Source organism: Protopterus annectens, chromosome 2.part0 (genome assembly GCF_019279795.1).
Source record: "Protopterus annectens isolate FY-2018-M chromosome 2.part0, PAN1.0, whole genome shotgun sequence".
Taxonomy (NCBI): domain Eukaryota; kingdom Metazoa; phylum Chordata; order Ceratodontiformes; family Protopteridae; genus Protopterus; species Protopterus annectens.
In genome coordinates, this window is record NC_056728.1 from 685,488,892 (window position 1) to 685,510,117 (window position 21,226).

General features: G+C 38.9%; 1 protein-coding gene across 1 annotated transcript in view; it reads left to right on the plus strand.

Moving 5' to 3' along the window:
* LOC122793190 (paralemmin-2-like) overlaps positions 1-4,451 on the plus strand; it is a 1,494,700-nt gene extending 1,490,249 nt beyond the window's left edge. Inside the window, exon 9 of the mRNA XM_044061016.1 lies at positions 4,086-4,451. Coding sequence (XP_043916951.1) covers positions 4,086-4,097 — 12 coding nt within the window. The 3' untranslated portion in view covers positions 4,098-4,451. The remainder of the gene's footprint in view (positions 1-4,085) is intronic.
* The last annotated feature ends 16,775 nt before the right edge of the window (positions 4,452-21,226 follow it).

Consider the following 21,226-nt stretch of genomic DNA (forward strand, 5'->3'; position numbering starts at 1 on the left):
AAGACTAGTGTTTATGTTGGTCCTGTCAAAATTGAAAGAAGTGATGAGTAGATCCTGCAAGTGCAGTCTTGGGACCAGTGGTATCCTTTATATTTATGTCAGTCTGATGGACAATAAGAAAATCATCACCATCTTTGTGGACTGTTATGAGAATGGTAAATGCACAAAGGGTTTTAAGAAGAGAAGTTGGCTGTGCGGAGATATAGGAAAAGACATTTAGAGCTGAAGAGTGGAAGGGGTGTCTCCTGGGGTTCAACGGGCTCTTGCTGAACTACCATTTGGGTAAAGACATCTAAAAGAGTACAAAAAAGAAAAGGACCTTGGAATGATAGGTAACTCCAGAAATGTATTTATAGCATTTATTAAATGTATTTACCTGGAAAGTCCACCTGGTTGCCAAAGCCCTATTTCAGAGGAGGCCTGTGACAAAAAGCCCTATAACATATAAGATCTACAAATAGCACTGACACAAATAAAGAATTGTAAGTTAGATAAGGCTGAGGATGGTGAAAAACAGCAGAACTAAGTGCAGTATGATACGTGAAAAAAACCTGAAGGCACAATACATGAGAAGTAAGCAAAACATCAGTAAAGTGTTTTACAAAACTTAAATTTGAAATATAAAACAAGTTATGAGGAAAAAAAAAACAATTTTGTTTAGCAAGTGGATTGAGGAATTGTTTTGGATAAAATACAAATTAGTCGACTCCTTGGGCAGTTGAAACTCAGAGGGAGAGGCAGGTATAGCACTGGAAGATTGGGTTTTGTGGGATAATGATTATTAAGGAGTTGGGGGGGAAGAAAAGAAAATGTGGATAGAAAAAGATTGAGAAGTAGAGAGGTTAGAAAGGGGGGAGAAAAATATCAGGATAGGAAGAAAGATAAGGTGATACTCCTGATTTTGGAGGCTATGAGTCAAATAAGAGGTGAGAGTAATGGAGTTAAGTAGTGTAAAAACAAATTTATAGGTTCACTTGTCTAAAAGAGAGGCTGAAGTGGAGTCATTATTTAGAATAGGTTTAAAATTGAGTCATACTCATCCAAGAGAGGAGCGGAGTCAGACCTACATGTTTAATAGGTAGTGCTTTAATCTTGTTCTGAAGGTGCTTATAGTGTAGCCTTGCTTATGAGAGAATGGGCTATTGTTCTACATTTGTGTTACACATTGGAGTAGAGGGAATCAACTCTGGTATTGTATTCTGATGTTAGTAGCAGGAGTTTATCTGTAGAGAGGAAGGATCTGGAAAGAATATAGTGATAGATAATGTCTGAAAGGACAGGGCAGCACTTAGGGTTATCGAAGAGGTCGTGCATGGTGAGAAGTTAGGTGTATGTAAGGTAGTCAGATCATTTGAGCCATTCCAGTTCTTTGAGAGTGAGATAGTGATGGGGTCTGTGTGTGAGCTGGCAGCAAATATAGTTGCTTTGCTATAGCACTGTTCCAACTTATATAGCTGAGTGAACTGTAGGTTGAAATGAAATCATAGTTGGAACTGAAACACCAGCCATAAAATAAGAAAGGTGAGACCAATAATGTGTCCTCAAGGGGATTTATTCAAAAGGTAGAGAGGTCATTCTGACAATTTACAGATCCCTTGTCAAAACACAGCTGGCATACTCTGGGCAGTTCTGGTATCACTGGATAAAAAGGAAAATTAAGCTAGTCTAAAGGTCCAGAGAATTATTAACCGGTACAAGGGAGAAGAGGATAATGCATACAAGGAGACAGTAAAGAAGCTATAGTTTTCAGAATGGTGCAATGGATAGAAAGAAGAGACATGATGTATGTATATAAGATAATGAGGAGACAATAACATATTTAAAAGCAAAGATGGAAAGAAAGATGTAGATTATGATTTTTCAGTCTGAAGGCACAAACATCACACACAATATTGGACTATGTTTTTTTACTCAGAAAGGGTAATGGATTGGTAGAACATGCTACTATAGGGAAAACATGGACTGTTTGACCACAAATCATATCACAGGTGGCTAGGATAGGCAGTGGACTAGTAGGAAAGGAATGAGTTGGTTAGCTATAAGCTGTTGACTGTATAAAAATTAGACCAGGTATATATTATTCTCTTATCTCATCAATGTGTTTGTATTGTAAACATTTACAATAAGGCATTAAGGCAACATGTAATGTTACCGTGAATGGCAATTGCCTGAAAATGCACTCTGTGGAATTTACTTCAAACAGCAGTAATTGTCATGTACTGGCCTCATCAGCTTTAGGACTGAGGTAATTTTTACCTAGTTTAAGAATTCAAAAATAGATTTGGTGGTATCTGAAGAAGAAAATAATCTTGTCAGCTATGTAGCACAGTTTGTTTCAGATCAATCAGCATATCTACTTATTTATAGGTTCATAGGAAGGTACTAAGCTATTGGCCCTAGAGCCTATATAAACCTAGTCAAACGGTACCCTGGCTTTTGCCACCCAAGAAAATTATTTTCCTGTGCCCCTGTCAAGCAGAGCCACAGAAGTGATCCCTGGGGTGAATTTCCTATCTCCCATCCAGTCATCAAGATTCTTGAAGAGTGCTAACGAGGAGCTTTGTTTGATATAGATAGGTAGTTTGTTCCAGAGTATAGGAAGTCTCTAGGACAGGAATCTATCCCTCCAGCATGTTCTGTTTATTGTGGTGACAAGGTTTAGGTCCCTAGAGCGTGTAGCTTGGAGGGATTGGAATTTCTTTAAGTGGAGCATGTCCAACAACTCTGTTATGTGAAATAATCTGTTGTAATGAATTGGTTACTTTAAATTGCTATAAAACATCTTATACCAGTAAATGGTTGAAAAGGAAATCAAGTTCCCCACTGACTACAGGTGTATATAGTCGACTCATTCTCATTAATACAACAGTAACAGAAGTGCTGAACAGGAATAGTACTAGGATCCACCTTCTTACCAAAATACACATGTAACAAATAAACCATAATTCATGCCTTCACTCAGGTGTCATTTACATATCAGTAGTCTGTGAAAACACAGATTAAACTCAAAACAGCTTAAATGAAACAGCTTCACAACAGCATATATTAAACGGACCCCCTGTATAAGTCAATGCCCTTTATTCTGAAACAAAAAAGTACTGAAGCACTGCACCCATCCTAAAAATGGCAAAATCTCAGTGGAGAACTTGTCATCAGCAAATCTAATGTTGAAATCTGTGGGAATGGCTAAAACCACACGTGCCACTAGATAGTGTCACTGGGTTTTACAGTTGTAGCTATGCAACTTCCCAGCAATATGCAAAGAAATACATAAGTATATTGCAGTGACACTTATATGATTAGTTACTAAACTGAGGATGGAGAGTATTAGCTCGGCTTTAATTCCTATCAGTGGCATTTCAGAATTGTTATTTCTATGTAACATCCACAATATTAGGATAATACTTATACGGCTACAGAACAATAACAATAAAATTAAAATAAAAATACATAAATGTATAATTCTATATTTTAAATTTGGATCTTAGCACAGGCCGACTTCCTTCCTCAGACATCCATCTGAAGTCAAGGAAGAGTTTCCTCATGTATTTTATTGAGAGCTCTAAAGCCATGGTAGCAATGGTTCCAGGTATACCCCAAGCCTCAGTGTGTCCTAAGAATTGATAAGACCTCTTTCCACGCCATTCTTCTTCTTCTTCCCTTCAGAGTGTTTGAATGAATAATGGATTTTGTTACAAACAACAATTTTGAACTCCAATGTTGTGTTGACTGTTCTGATTCCTTCATTACTACTTTTACTTCTGACTATTTGTCTGTTAGGGACATATTACAAAAATACTGGACAGTGTTTTCCTGCTTTGAGCTGTTTTTGGAAAAAATAGGGGACAAACCTGTTATTGTTTTTAGAAGAGGAAAAAATATTAAGAATCTTTTGGAATATCCTGGTAATTTGTCACATTCAATGAGTGAGGTGGGGGGGGGGGGTTGCTCCCAGTGTAAATTTATCTTGGAGGCAACAACTGTTACTATAAGAAATGTGGTTGTAAAAGCTCATTTGTATTGTACCTGTTATTCTTCTGGTCTCATTTATGTAGCTATTTGTCAGTCTTGCTTTATTTTTACAGAGGGAAAACTGAGAGGAAATTCAAGGAGCGTATTTATGAGCATACGTATGACATCAAGTGTATGAACACGAATAACACCCTGTGCAAACATATTCATAAATTTCCCAACCACTGATTTTTGGGTTAGAAAAGGAAGAAAAAAATTCCCGGAGAGGACCTTGGTCTGTACCCCTTGAGTTCATAGAGCTCATAATGGCAAATTAGACTTAATGCATGTTCTTTCCCCAGTTTAAATCATTTTCTTTCTATCAACAGTATTTTCAAATTGTATTGTTTTTCAACTTGAACTGCGGTGGAGGTGCTGCGGTAGCATTGCCGCCTCACAGTAAGTCGCTGTCCTGTTTGATTCTCAGCTAGAGCGTCTTCTGTGTAGAGACATGCATGAATGGGCGTACCTTCGTTGAAGGTTGTGCATCAGGGCTGGCAACTCGGCACATAAAAATCCACTGCCAATCATTAGCGGACCAGAGTTCCGCTGTGGCGACCCCTAACCAGGAAAAGCCCAAAAGACACAACATTGTTTTTCAACTTGATTCATTTTTCCATACATCTAGATTTCTTTAATGCATATATTTTGTAGGGCATGTTGGATTTCTATAATGTTTTTAGATGCATTTGCTCTTTAGCTATTAGTTTGCTTGCTGAGTTACTGTGTATCGTTTTAATTTTTCAAGTGTTTTTGATTGGTTGTTTTAATCATGTGATATTGGGAGGGAGTTTTTAAAAATCCTTGGATATTCTTTGGTATTATTCTGAAGAAGTAATTTCTTACAAATGACAAAAGTACTCAATAAATTTATTTATTTTTTATTGACTTTCTCTCACCTTGTGTGGTTGCTTAGCCAGTTTGGGCCCGTTTGCATTTTGTTTTGTTATTTTGCTTCCATGAATTTTCTTGAATCATGGTTTTGTCCCAAGTTTGATCATGCAGCATTTCAGTGAAACTGTAAGAGTTCAAGAGGTGAATATAGCTGTTTTTTTTAGATTTTAACAAGTATAGACAGAAAGCAGCATTGCAGAGCTAGCCATAATTGTGATGTCACAGAGATGAACCGTGTCTCTCTTGGAAATCCACACATCTTTGCCTTGCCATCATGTGAATCTTGGATTCCTGGAAGTGCAGACATCTTGACTGTAACACCATGAAGATGAACTTTGGTCCTCTTAAAGTGCAGATATTTGGTTAAAACAGTGTATGATATTCCTTGCAATGGGACAAGAAATACAATATGGAAAATACAGGTGCAGTTGAAGGATAATGTATAGCGCAAAGTGCAGACAATCCACTAGCATATCCAATGAGATTTTTTTCTGTGTATGCATTTTAAATGCATTTCAGCAATAATTGCCAAAAACAAGCCACATCTATATGTAAAGAAACAACTGAGAAAATGATGGGTATAAGAAACTTTGAAGTTCCACTACGAGCAAGTTGCTGACTGATGTAAGTAATGCATTCAAACCAGTGATGAAATGGGTGGGTTGGCATAATAGTTAATGTATTTACCTCACAGACTCAAAGTACAGGGTTTGATTGGATCCCTGAAGGGAAAATTGGCTAGACTTAAAATGACCAGCAAAGGCACCTACCTAGTACTTAACTAGACAGGTGAATGTGACAATCTAACACACAACATAACAAGAGAGGGAAGAAAATGTTTTAAATTAAATGCCATGACAGATAATATAATTCACATTAGCCCAGGATCACATTATCTAATTTTCCTCAACTGTTTATTAACAATCTTTCCTAAATGCCTTTAGTGTATCCATAATCCTGCTGTATCTCATTTGCACATTTTATGTTCTTAAGAATTATTTGCATTAGTCCATGTTTCATTTTTTTTCCAGAGGGATGAAAAGATAGCAGCCATGTGCTTGTCAGCACCTTTTAACTACTTAGCGACTAATCATCCATGCTGACAACAGCATGAAAACTGACCCTGTTATTCGTAAGCATAGTGCACAGTGGCGTGCAAGCACTATGAGCACTGTGTACTGGTGCACTGTTTAGTACACTAGTATTCAGGACTGGAACTGTGGTCTTTAACAGTGGTGTAAAACAACCCCTTAATCTTTATGATTTGCAAACAGTGGTATACTATGCACTCTGGTGTTCATTTATCCCCGATCACCATTGTAGCACAGTAGCCTCTGTGTTACACTGTGTAGGGACTGAAAAAAAATATGCTGTAGCAACAGGCTGTCTTCTGAAGTAGTGAGCTATTTCAGTTCAAGTAGTGACCCATGATATCCTGTGCAGGCCATAGTATAGCAGAACATAGACCAGAAGAAAAGATGTGTTTGCAAGGTAAACACCTTAACCATTATGTCAACCCCTAGTATGGAAATAAGTGGTCACCCAGGGATGGACAGGTTCTTCACCTGTGGTGCAGGGCGTTACATTATCTCCAGGCATTCCATCATTTCCTTGTAATGGCCATCTTGCCAGGCCTTATTGCTTACCATGACCTCAGCTTTGTCTACTCAATATATTCTTGTGGCTGAAAAATATGCTTATTACATTTCATTGGATTTATAGTTAGATACTGGAACACTTAAACTGTAAATAAGCAAAGCAAATAGAAACTGAAAAAATCAGCTTTCGTAATAAAATAAAAATGTGCATTTTTGCAGAGGGGTAAGTTTCCTTGCATCTCATATCACATATTACTAAATGCAGTAACTCCTTACCCCCAACTGTCTGTTCTTTGATGTGAATTCAGGATTATTAAATCTACTCAACTAATCCCATTTTCATGATATCTGCTGTGATTAAACCTATGCATGCCCATTTCAGGGGTTTGTTACAGGTGCTCATGTGAAAGTGACTCAGAACACATCTGCTCACTGTTACCTGCTCAAAAACACAAGTGCTTGAACTCCCACTAGCCCGATCTCATGTTTCTAAGTGTCCTTCCCACCCACCTAACCCTATATAACTCCATCACCCTATGAGATCCTAAACTCTTACCCTAAGACTCCCACCAAGTTCCCAGCCCTGTTTCCTTGCACCATTACCCTAAACCTCCATTTCCTCTCCCTAACTCTAAATTCTCTGAGAACCATCTATACTTAAATCTCCAATCCTTCTCCCTAAACCTAAAATCGTCAATCACTTTCTAAACTTAAAACACTCCTCCTGCTTCTAAACCTGAAACTCCATTCCCACTCCCTAATCCTAAAATCTCCCTCCCAATCCACCCCCATGGCTCCCCACAACAATACCCCACATGCACTCATATCAGATTTCAAGCGTGAGCAGCAGTTCAGATAATATAGAATCCCTAGCTTCAGGACAGTGAATTTCAAGTGCTTAGACATAAGCATCCCTAGTGAACCCCCATTTCAGCATTCCTCCATTTTGTTTCCCTACCTGATTTCTTCCTCCATTTTGTTTCCCTATCTGAGTTCTTCCTCCATCAGCTTACCAGACCTTAGTGTCAGTTCAGCCAGTCCACTTCTGTGACGTAAACTGATGGTAATAAAAAATAATAAGATGTACCTTTACTCAAAATATTTACTACTTTTTATACAAATGCAATTACTGTAGTTAGAATTCCAAAAAATAACAGCCAATCTGAATAACAGGAATGAAACATCCTAAAATGTTTGTGACAATGGATTCTTAATATGTAATATCATAACAATGCATTGTAAATTTTGGCAGAATGGAAGAAATGTAAAGACATACAATTATATGAAAGTGGAAGGAGTATTGTAGACATTCTCAGGATTTACTCTTAGTTTTTTACAGCAGACACAAGCAGAAAATATACTTCTGTTTCAGAATGAAGATTTACCACAGAATTTGTAAACTAGTATTTGTAGATTTGTACATACTATGTTCAGCTTTTTGGACAAAGTATCATATAAGCCCAGATATGAAATAAACAAATTACTGTAATTTGTTAAAGAAACAACAAAGAAATGCACCAAATCCTAAAGGAAGAAATTGACTGCTGTCTTGCAAACTTCCATATTTGACTTCCTGTATACACTTGCCGTTACTATTTTTATTTCTAGAGACCATGCCTTACTTATGTGTCATGAAAAGAAATTACAGTTATGATATTTTACATGTACAACTATGATGTTTGACATTAAAGAAGACATGCAGAGGCTTCTAACAGTGATTGCATTTATGTAAAATACCATCAGATTCAACATCAACTGCTTCATTTGCATAGTAAGCCTTATAATGAAATATTTGGCTTAGTTAATTAACCACCATATTTTAAACAGTGCATAATAAGTGTGGATAACACCAGAGCTGTTGCTGTTGTTACAGCACAAAGTAGGATTCAGAAAACATTGAGATCAAGTGGGCTGGATGAAAGTAAGATCATTATGTGTGGCCTTGTATTTATGTTATACCACATGTATAAGCAATCACAACATCCGTGGTGGTGCTGCTGCTGCTGTAGCGTTGTCGCCTCACAGTAAGATGCTGTCTGGTTTGATTCTCAGCTAGAGCGTCTTCTGCGTGGAGACATGCGTGAATGGGCATACCTTCGTTGAAGGTTGTGCATCAGGGCTGGTAACTCGGCATGTAAAAATCAACTACCAATCATTAGCGGACCGGAGTTCCACTATGGCGACCCCTAACTGGGAAAAGCTGAAAGACACAACAACCACATGTATAAGCAATCATACTTTCTGACATGCATAATGGAGAGAGAAGATGTATGAATAGTCTGAACCCATTTCCCATACAAGAGCTGGGAAAGAGACCATATTTAGTCAAATAATGCCCTTCTGCATGACCTCAGTGACATTTATCATACAGAGAGAAAAAGAATGCTGTCACCACTAATTCTTTAAATTATCAGCAGCTGTTGATCCATCTAGAAACATATACTATTGCTTTTCTGAATGAGCCAATATGTGACTGTGTAGTCTCTGTTTTAGGATAAACTATTAAATATTAGCCGTATTATTTCTACCCCTATACATTAGCATCTCATTTCTAGGACACTGATGCTAAGCTTTGGGAACAGAGTGGTCAAGTAATATTTGCAATGCAGAACCAGGAATACTTTGCATCCTTGAAATTGCATATATTTTAAAAACTCAGATCAATATACATTATAGAAGTGTTTTTTTTAAGGTAGATGAGATTGCCAAAGTTTTGGAGTAGTGAAATGGAAACTATTTATTTATTTTATTTTATTTACATTTGTTTACCGGGAAATTCCGACTGGACGCATGTCCTTTTTCAGCGGATGCCCGGGGAGAAAAGCTCCACATCATGTACATGATAAATAGAGATACAAAGTTGCAGCAATAGTAAACAACATTACAGGTCGTTGGCTTTAATACAATAACAAGATATTGATTATCAACAGTAAATACAGTAATTGTTGCAAGTTAAGATAGTTTCTTGTCATTTGTAATATTAGTAACAAAGTTGTCAGACAAGATTTTAAAGTATGTGAAGACAACTAGCTAATTCTGACTGTGGTTAGTGATGGTAGTATAGTTGGGTTAAGAGTCTAGGTGGGGGGGGTAAGGGTGGGGGTGTTAGTCTGGATTAGAACAAGGTCAAAGCCAGTGCAAATTTAAGTGGAATTTGAGTGCAGTCTTGAAAAGGCTGCTGGAAGATAGAGTGGTTATAGAGGGTGGAAGATTATTCCAAAGTTTAGATATGGTACATGAAAATATGGCTTCTCCTGCTGAGTTTTTGGGTTTGATAACAGTGAGTTGATTTTTGTTGCTTGATCTTAGGGGCCTAGTGGAGTGATAGGGTTGGAGAAGGATTTGAAGGGAAGGGATGTTAAGGGGGTGGTTAATAAGTTTATGAGCAAGGGTGAGTTGATTAAAGTGAAGGAGTTGTGGGAGTTCTAGCCAGTTTATTTCTTTAAGGGAGATACACTGATGGCTGCGGTAGGAGGTTCCAGTGGCAAATTTAGCAATTTTGTTGTAAAAAGCATCCAGCTTGTGTAGGTCTGTCTGTCTAAGTTTGGTAAGTATGGGGGATGCATAGAGTAGGGTGGAGATTAGCTGGGAACTGGCTATGGAGATTCTAGTCACCTTGATTAGAAATTGGTGGCCTCGATATAATGCACCAAGTTTCTTGTGAACTTTTTTTTATTGTGAGAGATATGTGGGTGTCAAATCTAAGTTTGTTGTCTATTTCCATACCGAGTAATTTTGTGTGTTCTGATGGAGAGATGATGGTATTGTCTTTGGCGAGAATGTTGAAGTGGGGGGTGTTTTGGGTGGCTTTAGAAGATTGGAACAGGAGAAATTTTGTCTTACTTGGGTTGAGTAGGAGTTGAGCATTGGTTAGCCAGCTTTCTACAGAAGAGAATGATTCATGTGTGATTTGTTGTAGTTCTGGTAGAGTGGGGGCAGAACAGATGACAGTAGAATCATCTGCGTACTGTATAAGAGATGCTTGTGTGGTGGCAGTATGTAGGTTGTTAGTGAAAAGTGAGAATAGCAGAAGGCCAAGGATAGACCCTTGGGGAACTCCGAGAGTAACTGGGAGGCGAGGTGATAGGTTATCGTCCCAGATTACTGATTGCTGGCGTCCATGTAGATAGCTGTGGAACCAGTTGCAGGCTGATTGTGAGAAGGAGAGGTTGGGGAGAGTAGTAGCTCATGAGATACCATGCCAAAGGCCTTTGAGAGATCTAGAAATACGGCAGTAGAAAAGAGGCTATTGTTTTTGTGATGAAGTATAGTGTTAGTGAAGGAGAGCAGAGCGGAGGTAGTGCTGTGATATGGCCTGAAACCATGTTGGGTTTTAGAGTTGAGATTATTAGCTAGGAGGCAGTTGGAGACCTGGGTGTTGATACATTTTTCAAGTGTCTTGGAGAGAGGGGAGAGGATAGCAATTGGGTGGTAATTGGAGAGGTCGGTGGAGGGGGTGCTTTTGTGGAGGGGAATGATGTGGGATTTTTTCCATATCGAGGAAACATAGCCTTCTGTTATGGAATGGTTGATTAGAACTGAAATTGGGTAGGCTAGTGTATCGGCTGCAATTTTCAAGTATTCAGAGGGGAGGTTGTCAGCTGTGAGTTTGGTGGGTTTAAGTTTTGACAATAGCCTTTTTATGTTGGAGGTAGGTACTGAGGTGAAGAAGAAAAGAGGAGTGGGGGTTTTGGGTTAGGAGTTGGGGAGGCTGTTGTAGGGAAGTATTGTTTTTTTAGAGATGTTATAGTTTCAGTGAAGTGTTTGTTGAAGGATTCAGCAATACTGTTGGAGGAGGGGGGAATGGACGGCTGGGGGTATCAACCTTCCCTAGGTGGAGGATAGTGTTAATAGTGGACAAGAATTGCTTAGGGTTGTGGTTGGTAGAGTTTAGGGTAGATTTATAGTAGAGGGATTTGTCTAATTTTATATGCTTTTTGTCTTTATTGTGCAGTTCAAGGAATGAAGCTGTGGATCCTTTGAGGGGGAATTACTCAAAGTTTATAGTCTGACAATCTGGATGTTAAGTTGCCAACCAGGAAGGGGAAAACTCTACTTTTAAAAGTTTGAAAATAAGGGAGCCTAACAGCAGCTAACATCTCAGTTTTACAGGTAGCCATTTTGCTTTAGCTAGTATGAGGCAGAGGAATTTTCATTTGAGGGACTGGGTAATGGAGCTGCAAAATACAATTGCTTAATGGACCTGCAAAATATAATTGCTAACTGCTTCTAGGGCAGAAGTTTTCTTTTTTGATGGGCACTGATGTTAGGAAGGGTGTACTGTGCTGGTGCTTGGAGAATCTCTTTTCCATGTGATCTTTTGTATTGTGGTGAAAGAAAGTTGGAAATATGTGTTGATCAGACCAGTAGTTGGTTAATGTTGACTCTTTGTATATTAATATGAAATTGAAAGTCTAAATGCTGATTATGTCCTTAGTGGCACATGGTAATGCCATAGCATATGCCAATCAAGGGGTACTAATGAGAGCTTTTAGTGGATTCTAACCTGCTACAGTTGTGCAAATGATTTATGTCTGTACAAATCAATGTTTCCAGTTAGTTAAATAATGATACTATAAACATGTATCTAAAAACTGGAGACACTGCATTACACATATTGTCATATTTTGCATATTTTTTCATTGGTTAATTTGAATTGCCTCCTGAATGATACTTAAATACAAAGTGAAACTGGGCCTTTGTCTTTGTCTGAAGGATTTCAAGCCTGCATAAGGTATAGCACTGCTGGTGATTCCCTGCTAGGGTTCCCACCCACCCTACTGTTTGTCAGTCTTGTTTTTAAACTTAGTGATTTTAAGCTTCCCACCGGGTGGCCGAAGTGGTGCAGTGGTTAGCGTTGCCACCTCACAGCAAGAGGCTCTCCAGTTCGACCCTCAGCTGGGGTGCCTTCTGTGTGGAGTCTGCATGACCTCCCTGTGGTCGCGTGGATTTCCTCTGGGTACTCCGGTTTCATCCCACAGACATGTTGTAGGTGGATTGGACACTCTAAATTGGCCCTAGGTGTGTGTGTGTGTGTGTGTGTGTGTGCGTGCGTGTGTGTGTGTGTGTGTGTGTGTGTGTGTGTGTGTGTGTGTGTGTGTGTGTGTGTGTGTGTGCGTGTGTGTGTGTGTGCGCGCCTTCAGTGGAATTTTGGGGCGGGCTGGCAACTTGACACTGTAAAACCTCCACTGCCAATCATGAGCAGACAGGTGATCTGCTGTGATGACCCCTAACAGGGAAAAAGCCGAAAGAAGATTTTAAGCTTCCCATCCCTAATGTAAATTGAACTTAATAAGTCCTCCCTTTCTACAGTGCTGCTGATATCCTGAATTTCCTATTTGAATTATTTATTTGACTTTCATTGTGCTTATATCAAAAAAGTGCATTTTGCCTCTTATTTTTCTGTTGTACTGATTTACTTCATCTGAATTCCTTATCTAACTAGCTGTTGGATAAAGTAATATATTTTTACATTCTAGCAAGCACTTGTTTTCTCATCAAGGTTTAGCGGATTTTCCTTCTAGAGCACTCAGAGGTAGCCTGGTCTGTCTACTTTGAGCAAATACTTGAGATTTCTGCATGCAGTTTTGTTGGCTGGAGAGCTTATTAATCAGCTTATCTTGTTTTTAGTGCCTTTATAAACTCTGTACAATTGTGTGGCTCTTAGCTCATTTATAGAAAGCAAAGTACTTTTATTGAATAATTACACATTTGTGAACTGTTTAAGGTACACTGCTGTATCAATATCTTTCAGTTTGTTTGTTGTTGCACTTCAATCTGGACAGTCTCTTACTATGCATCTACATTAGGAGGACCGGAATTATTAATCTAGTGGCTGTAGGTGTTTACCTGGTCTTTCTGAGATGGGAAACGCATCAAAGGGTTCGAAGTATTTTTTTCCTGCATTTTTTCTGTTGTTCTGTTGTACTTCTGTTGGCTGTAGTATAGATTGGATTCAGATTGGTTGAATTCAGTTCTGTTTGTTGACTGAGTACTAAAAATCAGGACATCTTTGTTTTTGGAGAAGCCCCCTGTACTCTTGTGACATGAGCATACAGTGGGACTGTCTAATTGAAGGTTACTGGTTCAGGGCTTAGTTTGAGCTATTTCATTGGTGCAGGGCTCACTTTCATTGTTTTTTTGTATTAGCAGCTTTGTTCTTGCTTTCATCTTTTTCTCCTTATCTGCTGAGATACCAGGTTCAAACCTTACATTATGGACTGGCAGTTTCCCTCTGTTTCTCCTGCCACCTGGTGGACATGGGTTTTTTGAGGCAGTGTAACAACTGCCTCATGTATACTGACAACCCCTTAATCCTAAATCACGCAAGTACAATTTGCAAGAGATACTCCTACACTAAGAATCCGGAATCACTCTCTTGCTCCCAGAACAGCAACACTAAACAGGTTGTCAACTCACACACCACAACTCCTATTTGTAATATGCAACCAACACGTAAACCTTCATATGAAGAGGCACTCTCCAAAAACCTACCTAAACACCAGAGACCTCCAAAACACAAGCATGTTACACCTAACAACACTCAAAGCACCCAAAACACATAAAAACACTAGTAGCTGTGTCTTACCAAATAGGTCCTTAAGGCAATGCATGACCATTCAAAATGTTTTAGTTATAGCCAGGTGACTCTATAGTGAGACATACAGATGGCCCACTCATCAGGTTGAAGAAGGAGAAGGTTATCTTCAGCTGTCTGTCTGGTGCAAGGATTCTTCAGATCACGCATACACTCGAGTCTCTCAACAACAAGTACTGCTATGACTCTGTCATAGTTCATGTTGGTGTGAACAACTTCAGATGTACCTCTCTGAACTATATGAAGAGAAACATGACTGAGCTCTCTGAATATATGTCCCAGGTGGGTATGTCCCTAGCTTTTACCCACACCTTGAATGATACCACAATATAAACAAAAAATGATTGACTTCAACAATTGGCTTAGTTTCTGATGTCATTCTAAGGGGATCCAGTTCCCGTCAGCCTGGGACGATATGGTGGATAGACCATGCTGCTTTGCCAGAGATGATTTTCACCTGGCACCTCCAGGCTTCTGGTTGCTGGCTAAGGCACTTTCCTCCCCCATAATGCCTTTTTTAGGCAAGGTCACAACAACAAAATTCACAATGTGAAAATATCAAACACAAAGAAACTAATGGTCATATTGCTAAATGCTAGGATTTTAAATCAGAAACTACAGTCTCTGGAAGCACACCTCTGCCTGGAAAATGTTGATCTCTGTGCAGTCACAGAAACCTGGCTCAAGGCCACAGAAAGTACCCCAGTTGTGCAAGGCTACAATGCCTTCCACACTTTCAGACTGCACATTGAAGGTGTGAGAACCAAAGGAGGAGGAGTATCTTTCTTCATTAAAGATAATTACAGTTCTAGACTGGTTAGACAAGAAAACTCTGTATAGCTACTCCAAGTCCAGATTACCATGGGTAAGATCCCCCTTCAGGTCTTCATCAGTTACAGGTCCCCTTCCATGAACTAAGATGCCCACACAGCTTATTTAAACCTATATGGGACAATTAAGGTACAACCTAACTCCCTAGTCATGGGTGACTTCAACAATCCTTCCATTAATTGGAAAACTTATACAAGCCCAAACTCTCTTGCACAAAAGTTCCTGGACTTTGTTAACTCAAATGCCCTGGAACAAATAATGCACCACCACACAAGGGTCTCCAATATTCTAGGCCTGGTCCTCACCAATAAGAGTGACTGATGCAATGCCTCAAGTGTAGGGCCCGCACTGGTTAAATCCAACCATAAACGGTCATTTTTGCAGTAACACTAGCACCACTAGAACTCCCCAAAGAAGAAGTCAGGCTAAATAACTTCACCAAAGCAAGCTATACCCTTCTAAGGGAAGGTATAATTGATTTCCATGCTCCCATTTCCACAGATGGCCTTGACGGCTCTACTAAGGTATACATTAATACCCTGTATAAACAGCTACACAAATATATATACACAGCCATGCTGGATAGGATTAAAGCAAGATCCTCAAGAAAAATCAAACCATCCTGGTGGACATCTAGCATTAATAAATTATACAGTAAGAGGAAGAAGCTGCTGTCTAAAAATACAAAAGTGAGATCCCAGAACTGGAAGACCACCCTCCTCATCCTAAACAAGCAAATAAGGCAACTTGTAAAATCTTGAAAGAGCAACTATGAGAAAGATTTAGCAACCACAGCCAAGACTAACCATACGTTTTTCTTCAGATACGTCCACGCCATAAAAGGTAGGACTCAGATATGTAATGAACTAATTGTGGATGGCATCACACGCACACCCTGTGGAAACTGCACACCTGCTAGCAGACAGGTTTGGCAAAAATTTCACTCCCCTATATCCCCCCAAGTATACCACAAACCATGTCTCCATCATCTACTCCTCCACCCTGTATCTCCAACTATAGACCCATAATTTAACCAGTCACATCTGTAAGGCAATGGAACGAATCATTATGAACCTCATAAATAAGGATTTAGGTGACCTCCAAACTCTGGATCCATCCCAGTTCAGTTTTGTTAAGGGCAGGTCATGCTTCCTAAACCTGGTGGACTTCTTTGAGAACATGAACAGTGCCATACATGAGGGCAAAGCTGTGCACACAGCCTATTTTGACTTGGATAAGTCCTTCAACACTATCCTGCATTTGAACATCATTGACAAACTACCCAATTGAATATCAACCCCTATGTTGTCAGGTAGGTTGCAAACTGGCTCACAGATTGACAACACACAGTCAAAGTGGAATGCTTTACCTCTGCTAGCAGACCTGTCACCAGTGGGGTCCCACAAGGGTCAGAGCTTCTTGTTTGGCATATACTTCTCAGAAGTCCATGCCAAAACAGAGGGGCTGTGGTTAACCAAGTTTGTGGATGAGTGCAAATTAGGTGTTAATCCCTAAATGATGTAAGCGTACTTCAAAAGGGGCTTATGCAGAACAGTGATTGGTGCCAAAGCCATGGTCTTAAACTAAATGCTAAAAAATGCATCACCATTCCCTTCAGTAAAAACAATGTCCCAGCTGATTATAAAATAAACAATAATACCCAAAGTACCAATTCTATAGTGAGACCTCAGAACGCAAGCTGACTGTGACCTCAACTTTGATCACCATGTGTCTACTGTGATGAGGAAGCCATTCTACGTCGCTCACCTGATTAGCAAAGGCATCATCTCAAGAGCAAAAAGGTTATAACTTCCGTGTACTCGTCCCTCATCAGGCCTATTATTGAATATAATGCTCCCTTTGATACACACCTTACCAGACAGCTGCAGCAACTTGAAAGACCTCAGAGATTTCTAACTAAGAAAATTCAGGGTCTGCAGCACATGTGTTTTACGGACAGACTGAAGTTGCTGTCCTTCTACTCTACAGAGTATAGACTACTTAGAGGTGTCTTATGTCTGGTTTACAGGGCTATATCTGACACAAATATAATGAAACTTCTTCACATCCATAAGTCAAATGGGACTAGAGTCACCTGTTCCAGGGACCTCAGTCTAGCCCGTGACATAAACAGGACCTGCTGGAGAGACAGATATATCTCTGAGATTGCCACTCTTCTGGAATAGGCTTTCAATCTATATCAAGCAGAGGACCTCCATGACCCTGTTTAAGCACAACCTGGATGACTGGATGGGAAACTGTAAATTTCGGCCAGGGATTGCCCCGTCTTTTCTCCTGGGCTTGGGTAGTTCTTGCTAGAAAAATCTTGGACATAGACAATATTTCTTATTTAGTGTTATATTTTGATTTAACGGCTAGGCTTGTAAAGACCCTCAGGTCAATCGCCTAGTAACATCCTATGAACCTATGAACTTTTAAATGTCTGAAAGAATACGCTGGTTTCCTTCCACATCTCATTTACATACATTTGCAAGTACAAATATAGTGTGTGTGTGTGTGTGTGTGTGTGTGTGTGTGTGTGTGTGTGTGTGTGTGTATAAGAGACATGGAAATTAGTCTACTTCCATTCCCTCCTTGCTAGCAAAATCCTTGTATGGCAGCAACTGTGCATGTGGTCACTATAGGAGAAGGATGTACGTTAACTGCATTGGATAGCCAGATGTATACACACAGAACTGTGATATGTGATTAAATGTCTTCATTATGCTTATTATGGGCCCTTCTGTCAATGGGTTTAGATCAGTGAGATTACTCCAGCATAAATAAATACATACAGACATGCATACATAAATGCATGTATTTCTTTCTAATAAGAAGCCAAATCAGACTCTGTGCAAATCACAGTTCTTTAAAATCCTGGTCGAGGGATTGCACAGAGGAAAAATAAGTAATAAAACCTCTTACATGCAGGCTGTAAGAGCAATAGATGGTTTAAACCCCACCCTATGAAGTGGACCAGTTTCCTAATGTAAGTACATCTGTTTCAAGTCAACTATTTTAAAATTGTGTTTTGCTTTTGAAAAAACAATACCTAACACAGAACTACAGCTATCCTTACGTTTTGTAAAACTGACAAGCTTTTGACATTGCATCTAGACCTGTTACCTCCCTGTGTTTAAACTGCATTGTACATCCCAGGTGATGCTCTTTTACTTGCGTATGTGTCACAGCTTCATTGCATATGTGATCTGCAAGTGTGTGTGTGTGTGTGTGTGTGTGTGTGTGTGTGTGTGTGTGTGTGTGTGTGTATATGTAGCTCAGAATTTTGTCTTTGAAGTGTATGTTTGCTTAGTATTTTTGGGAGGGTGGTTTTGCTGATTTTGAAAACTGTACGACATCAGTTTTTGCATACTTGTCCTTCTCAGTGGCATCCTTCCAAACCCACACGTCTACTTCTCAGAGAAAATAATACAAGTATTTAGAAGCATTCCTGCTTTTACAATTCTCTATAAATGATGGTCATTCCTATTCACATGTTTTGCAGTAAAGTAATGTTTTTACTGTATGGAATTTCCCACTTATGAAAAACTGAAGTGGTTTCACTTTCCCTTTTTTCAGTGATGGGACTCTCCACTGAAGTAAATATTCCCTATGCTCTGCTCTAAATTCTTGATAAAGTATGAGTGAAACTTATAAAGAGACATAAAAAGTTAACCCTCTCCCTGAGCTGCAGACCCTGTGGTATAAATAACTGGAGTGCAGAATTGATAACATCTAGGTTAATAGCCAGGGAGTACAGTGTATGGCCTGGTTCATAAAACTCATTATATGCTTGCATCCTTGTAGTTTCATGATGAATATTGATAGATGTTATTCTCAAGAAGCTGGTTTCCAGTTAATGAGCATTTTCTTCACTACCAGCAAATACTTCCAGGAGGGATTCCTTACTAACCCTGTAATCTCTAAACTTTGTAGCTTGTTTCCTTCACTACTGAGATCATTGTCTGTCTGTTTTTGTCACCTCCCATCTGCATTTATCTGGCATTTTACTGATTTTAGAACGCAAAAGAAAAAGAACAAGGCAGATAATCCACTCACACATCATTTTATTCTTGGAGACCTTCCGTATAACCTTGTATTTCATCCGAGGGTCCTGGTCTTTTTATCCTGTGAAATATCATCTGCTGAGGTTACTGTTTCTCTTATTTACTTACTTGTTCTAGGAGATCTCTGTCATACCAGAGAAAGATGTAACCAGGACTAGTAGAGATTAAAGTGGGTGATTTCCATGCTTAGGAATACAGCAGAGTATCTGATATATTTGTGTAGAACCTCTTCAGTCTATTCATTGTTTCCAGGCAAATGATTATATTAAGTTTAGCATCTGCATAATTAACTTGTTTCATCAAGATCCATTCTGTTGAAGTCTTTTCTGATGAAAGTGGCTAATAAACAGTGTGGACGCTATTTCAGTGGTGAAGTTTCCTTGCTGGTCATTCTACGAGGTTTTATGTTTTTCGGTTTTCCTGTCTGCTTCTCATTGAGAGTATTCTGAACTACTGAAAAACAAATGTATTGAAACTCAGGCAATTGATACCAGCATTTTGAAGTTCAGTATATCACACAACACAAAACATCTAAAATGATCACAAAAGGAAAAATACAGTTTCTTTTTGTAATCAGATTACCACAAAACCCTCCACAAATTCAGATCAAATTTGCCTGATTAGCGGTAGCATTATGGAAATGGCATTTGAAAGTAAGGTGGAAGATTAGGGTTAGGGGTATTGGAAAGTAAGGTGGAAGGTTAGGGGCAGAGTTAGGGTTAGCGGGAAATCGTAAGGTATTCAGGGGGTGCTTCCATAACACTACTACTAATCTAGAGAGCTCGGGCACACACACACACACACACACACACACACACACACACATATATATACTACACTATAACTATGCCACCAGTGCAAACTCTATCCATCCAAGATCCACAGGGTTTAAATTATAGATAATAATTATATTAGAAACAGAACAGGCAGCATCTCTAAATAGCTTAGCTTGAATACTGTCTCTAGTTGTTTTTTTGTAGAATAATAACTACAATATTTAACTTGTATTACATGCACATTGTAACCTATATGCAAAGGATAAGCAATTGTCAAAAAAAGCTCTGCTTACTTTAGGATGTAATTTGAGTACAGAAAAAATCAAACCCTATCAGTGTGTACAGCTGATTGACTGGACAGTTTAACTAATTGTTAATTTTATGATTGTTCCAACCATGACATACTTAGGAGGACAAAAGTACATTATCAGAGTACTTTCAAAGCTTGCTATGCACCTGTTCCCATTAATATGCACAAACTCAGCAAACCAGTAACTAAACCATAGTAGCACCTGTCACAGCCCTATGTCATTTCCCATACCAGTAGAGTTATGTATTGACAGCCAATTCAGCCATCATAGTTGAAAATCCATAATTGCTGTTAGCAATAACAAATAAGTGAACCAGCCTATTGTTTCCTCACCTCAGGACTCCATATACTATAAATACTGACTTTGGGATCACTAGACCTCAACAGAAAGTTTTCCAATATTTCAACAATGTTGGTGGTTCATTGCTGCACAGAATGTGACATTTGGTTGGAAATGTCCTGAAAACTGATTTCTTTTCTTCTGATGCTTTGTGGTCAATAGTAAACAATGAGACACTACTTCCCATAATCCTTTTCAGCTTTGTGTGTTATGTACAGCATCAGTACCTGTAACATTTCTAGTATACCAATTCCTTCATATCACTTTCTTTTGCAAATTCAGAACCCCATTGTCCATGTGTGATATCCCCAAAGCTAAAAGTCCCCAAAACTGCAGATGACATAAAGACAAATACAGTACAATCGTTTTTATTCAGTCCAACATCAACATGTAAATCATTTAATCTGCATGCTCAGAAAAGCAGTCATCGTCAGCCTTTTTACAAGTACATGCACTGAGCATCCAATACTGTTTCATTATATTAGTTTAATGCATACCCTGAAACAAACTAGAAAGGGGGAAAGAATGAACACTGGCTTAAATGTGTCATGATCTGTTCTTATATTGCACATTGTTTTATGATGTGGATACTCCTTACAGGACAATGTGGGAGACATCATTCACCAGAAAGACAGTCTTCTAAGAACCATGGAGGTTCTATGTTAATAAAATTTAAGGACTAGATGAAAAATAGTGTAGAATACTTAAATGGTTCTTGGTAGATAGTAAAACCACAGAACCTGAAAGTGCAAAAAGCTGTTTTCCAGTATCACTAATCATGTCTAAATTTAATAGTCTTGTA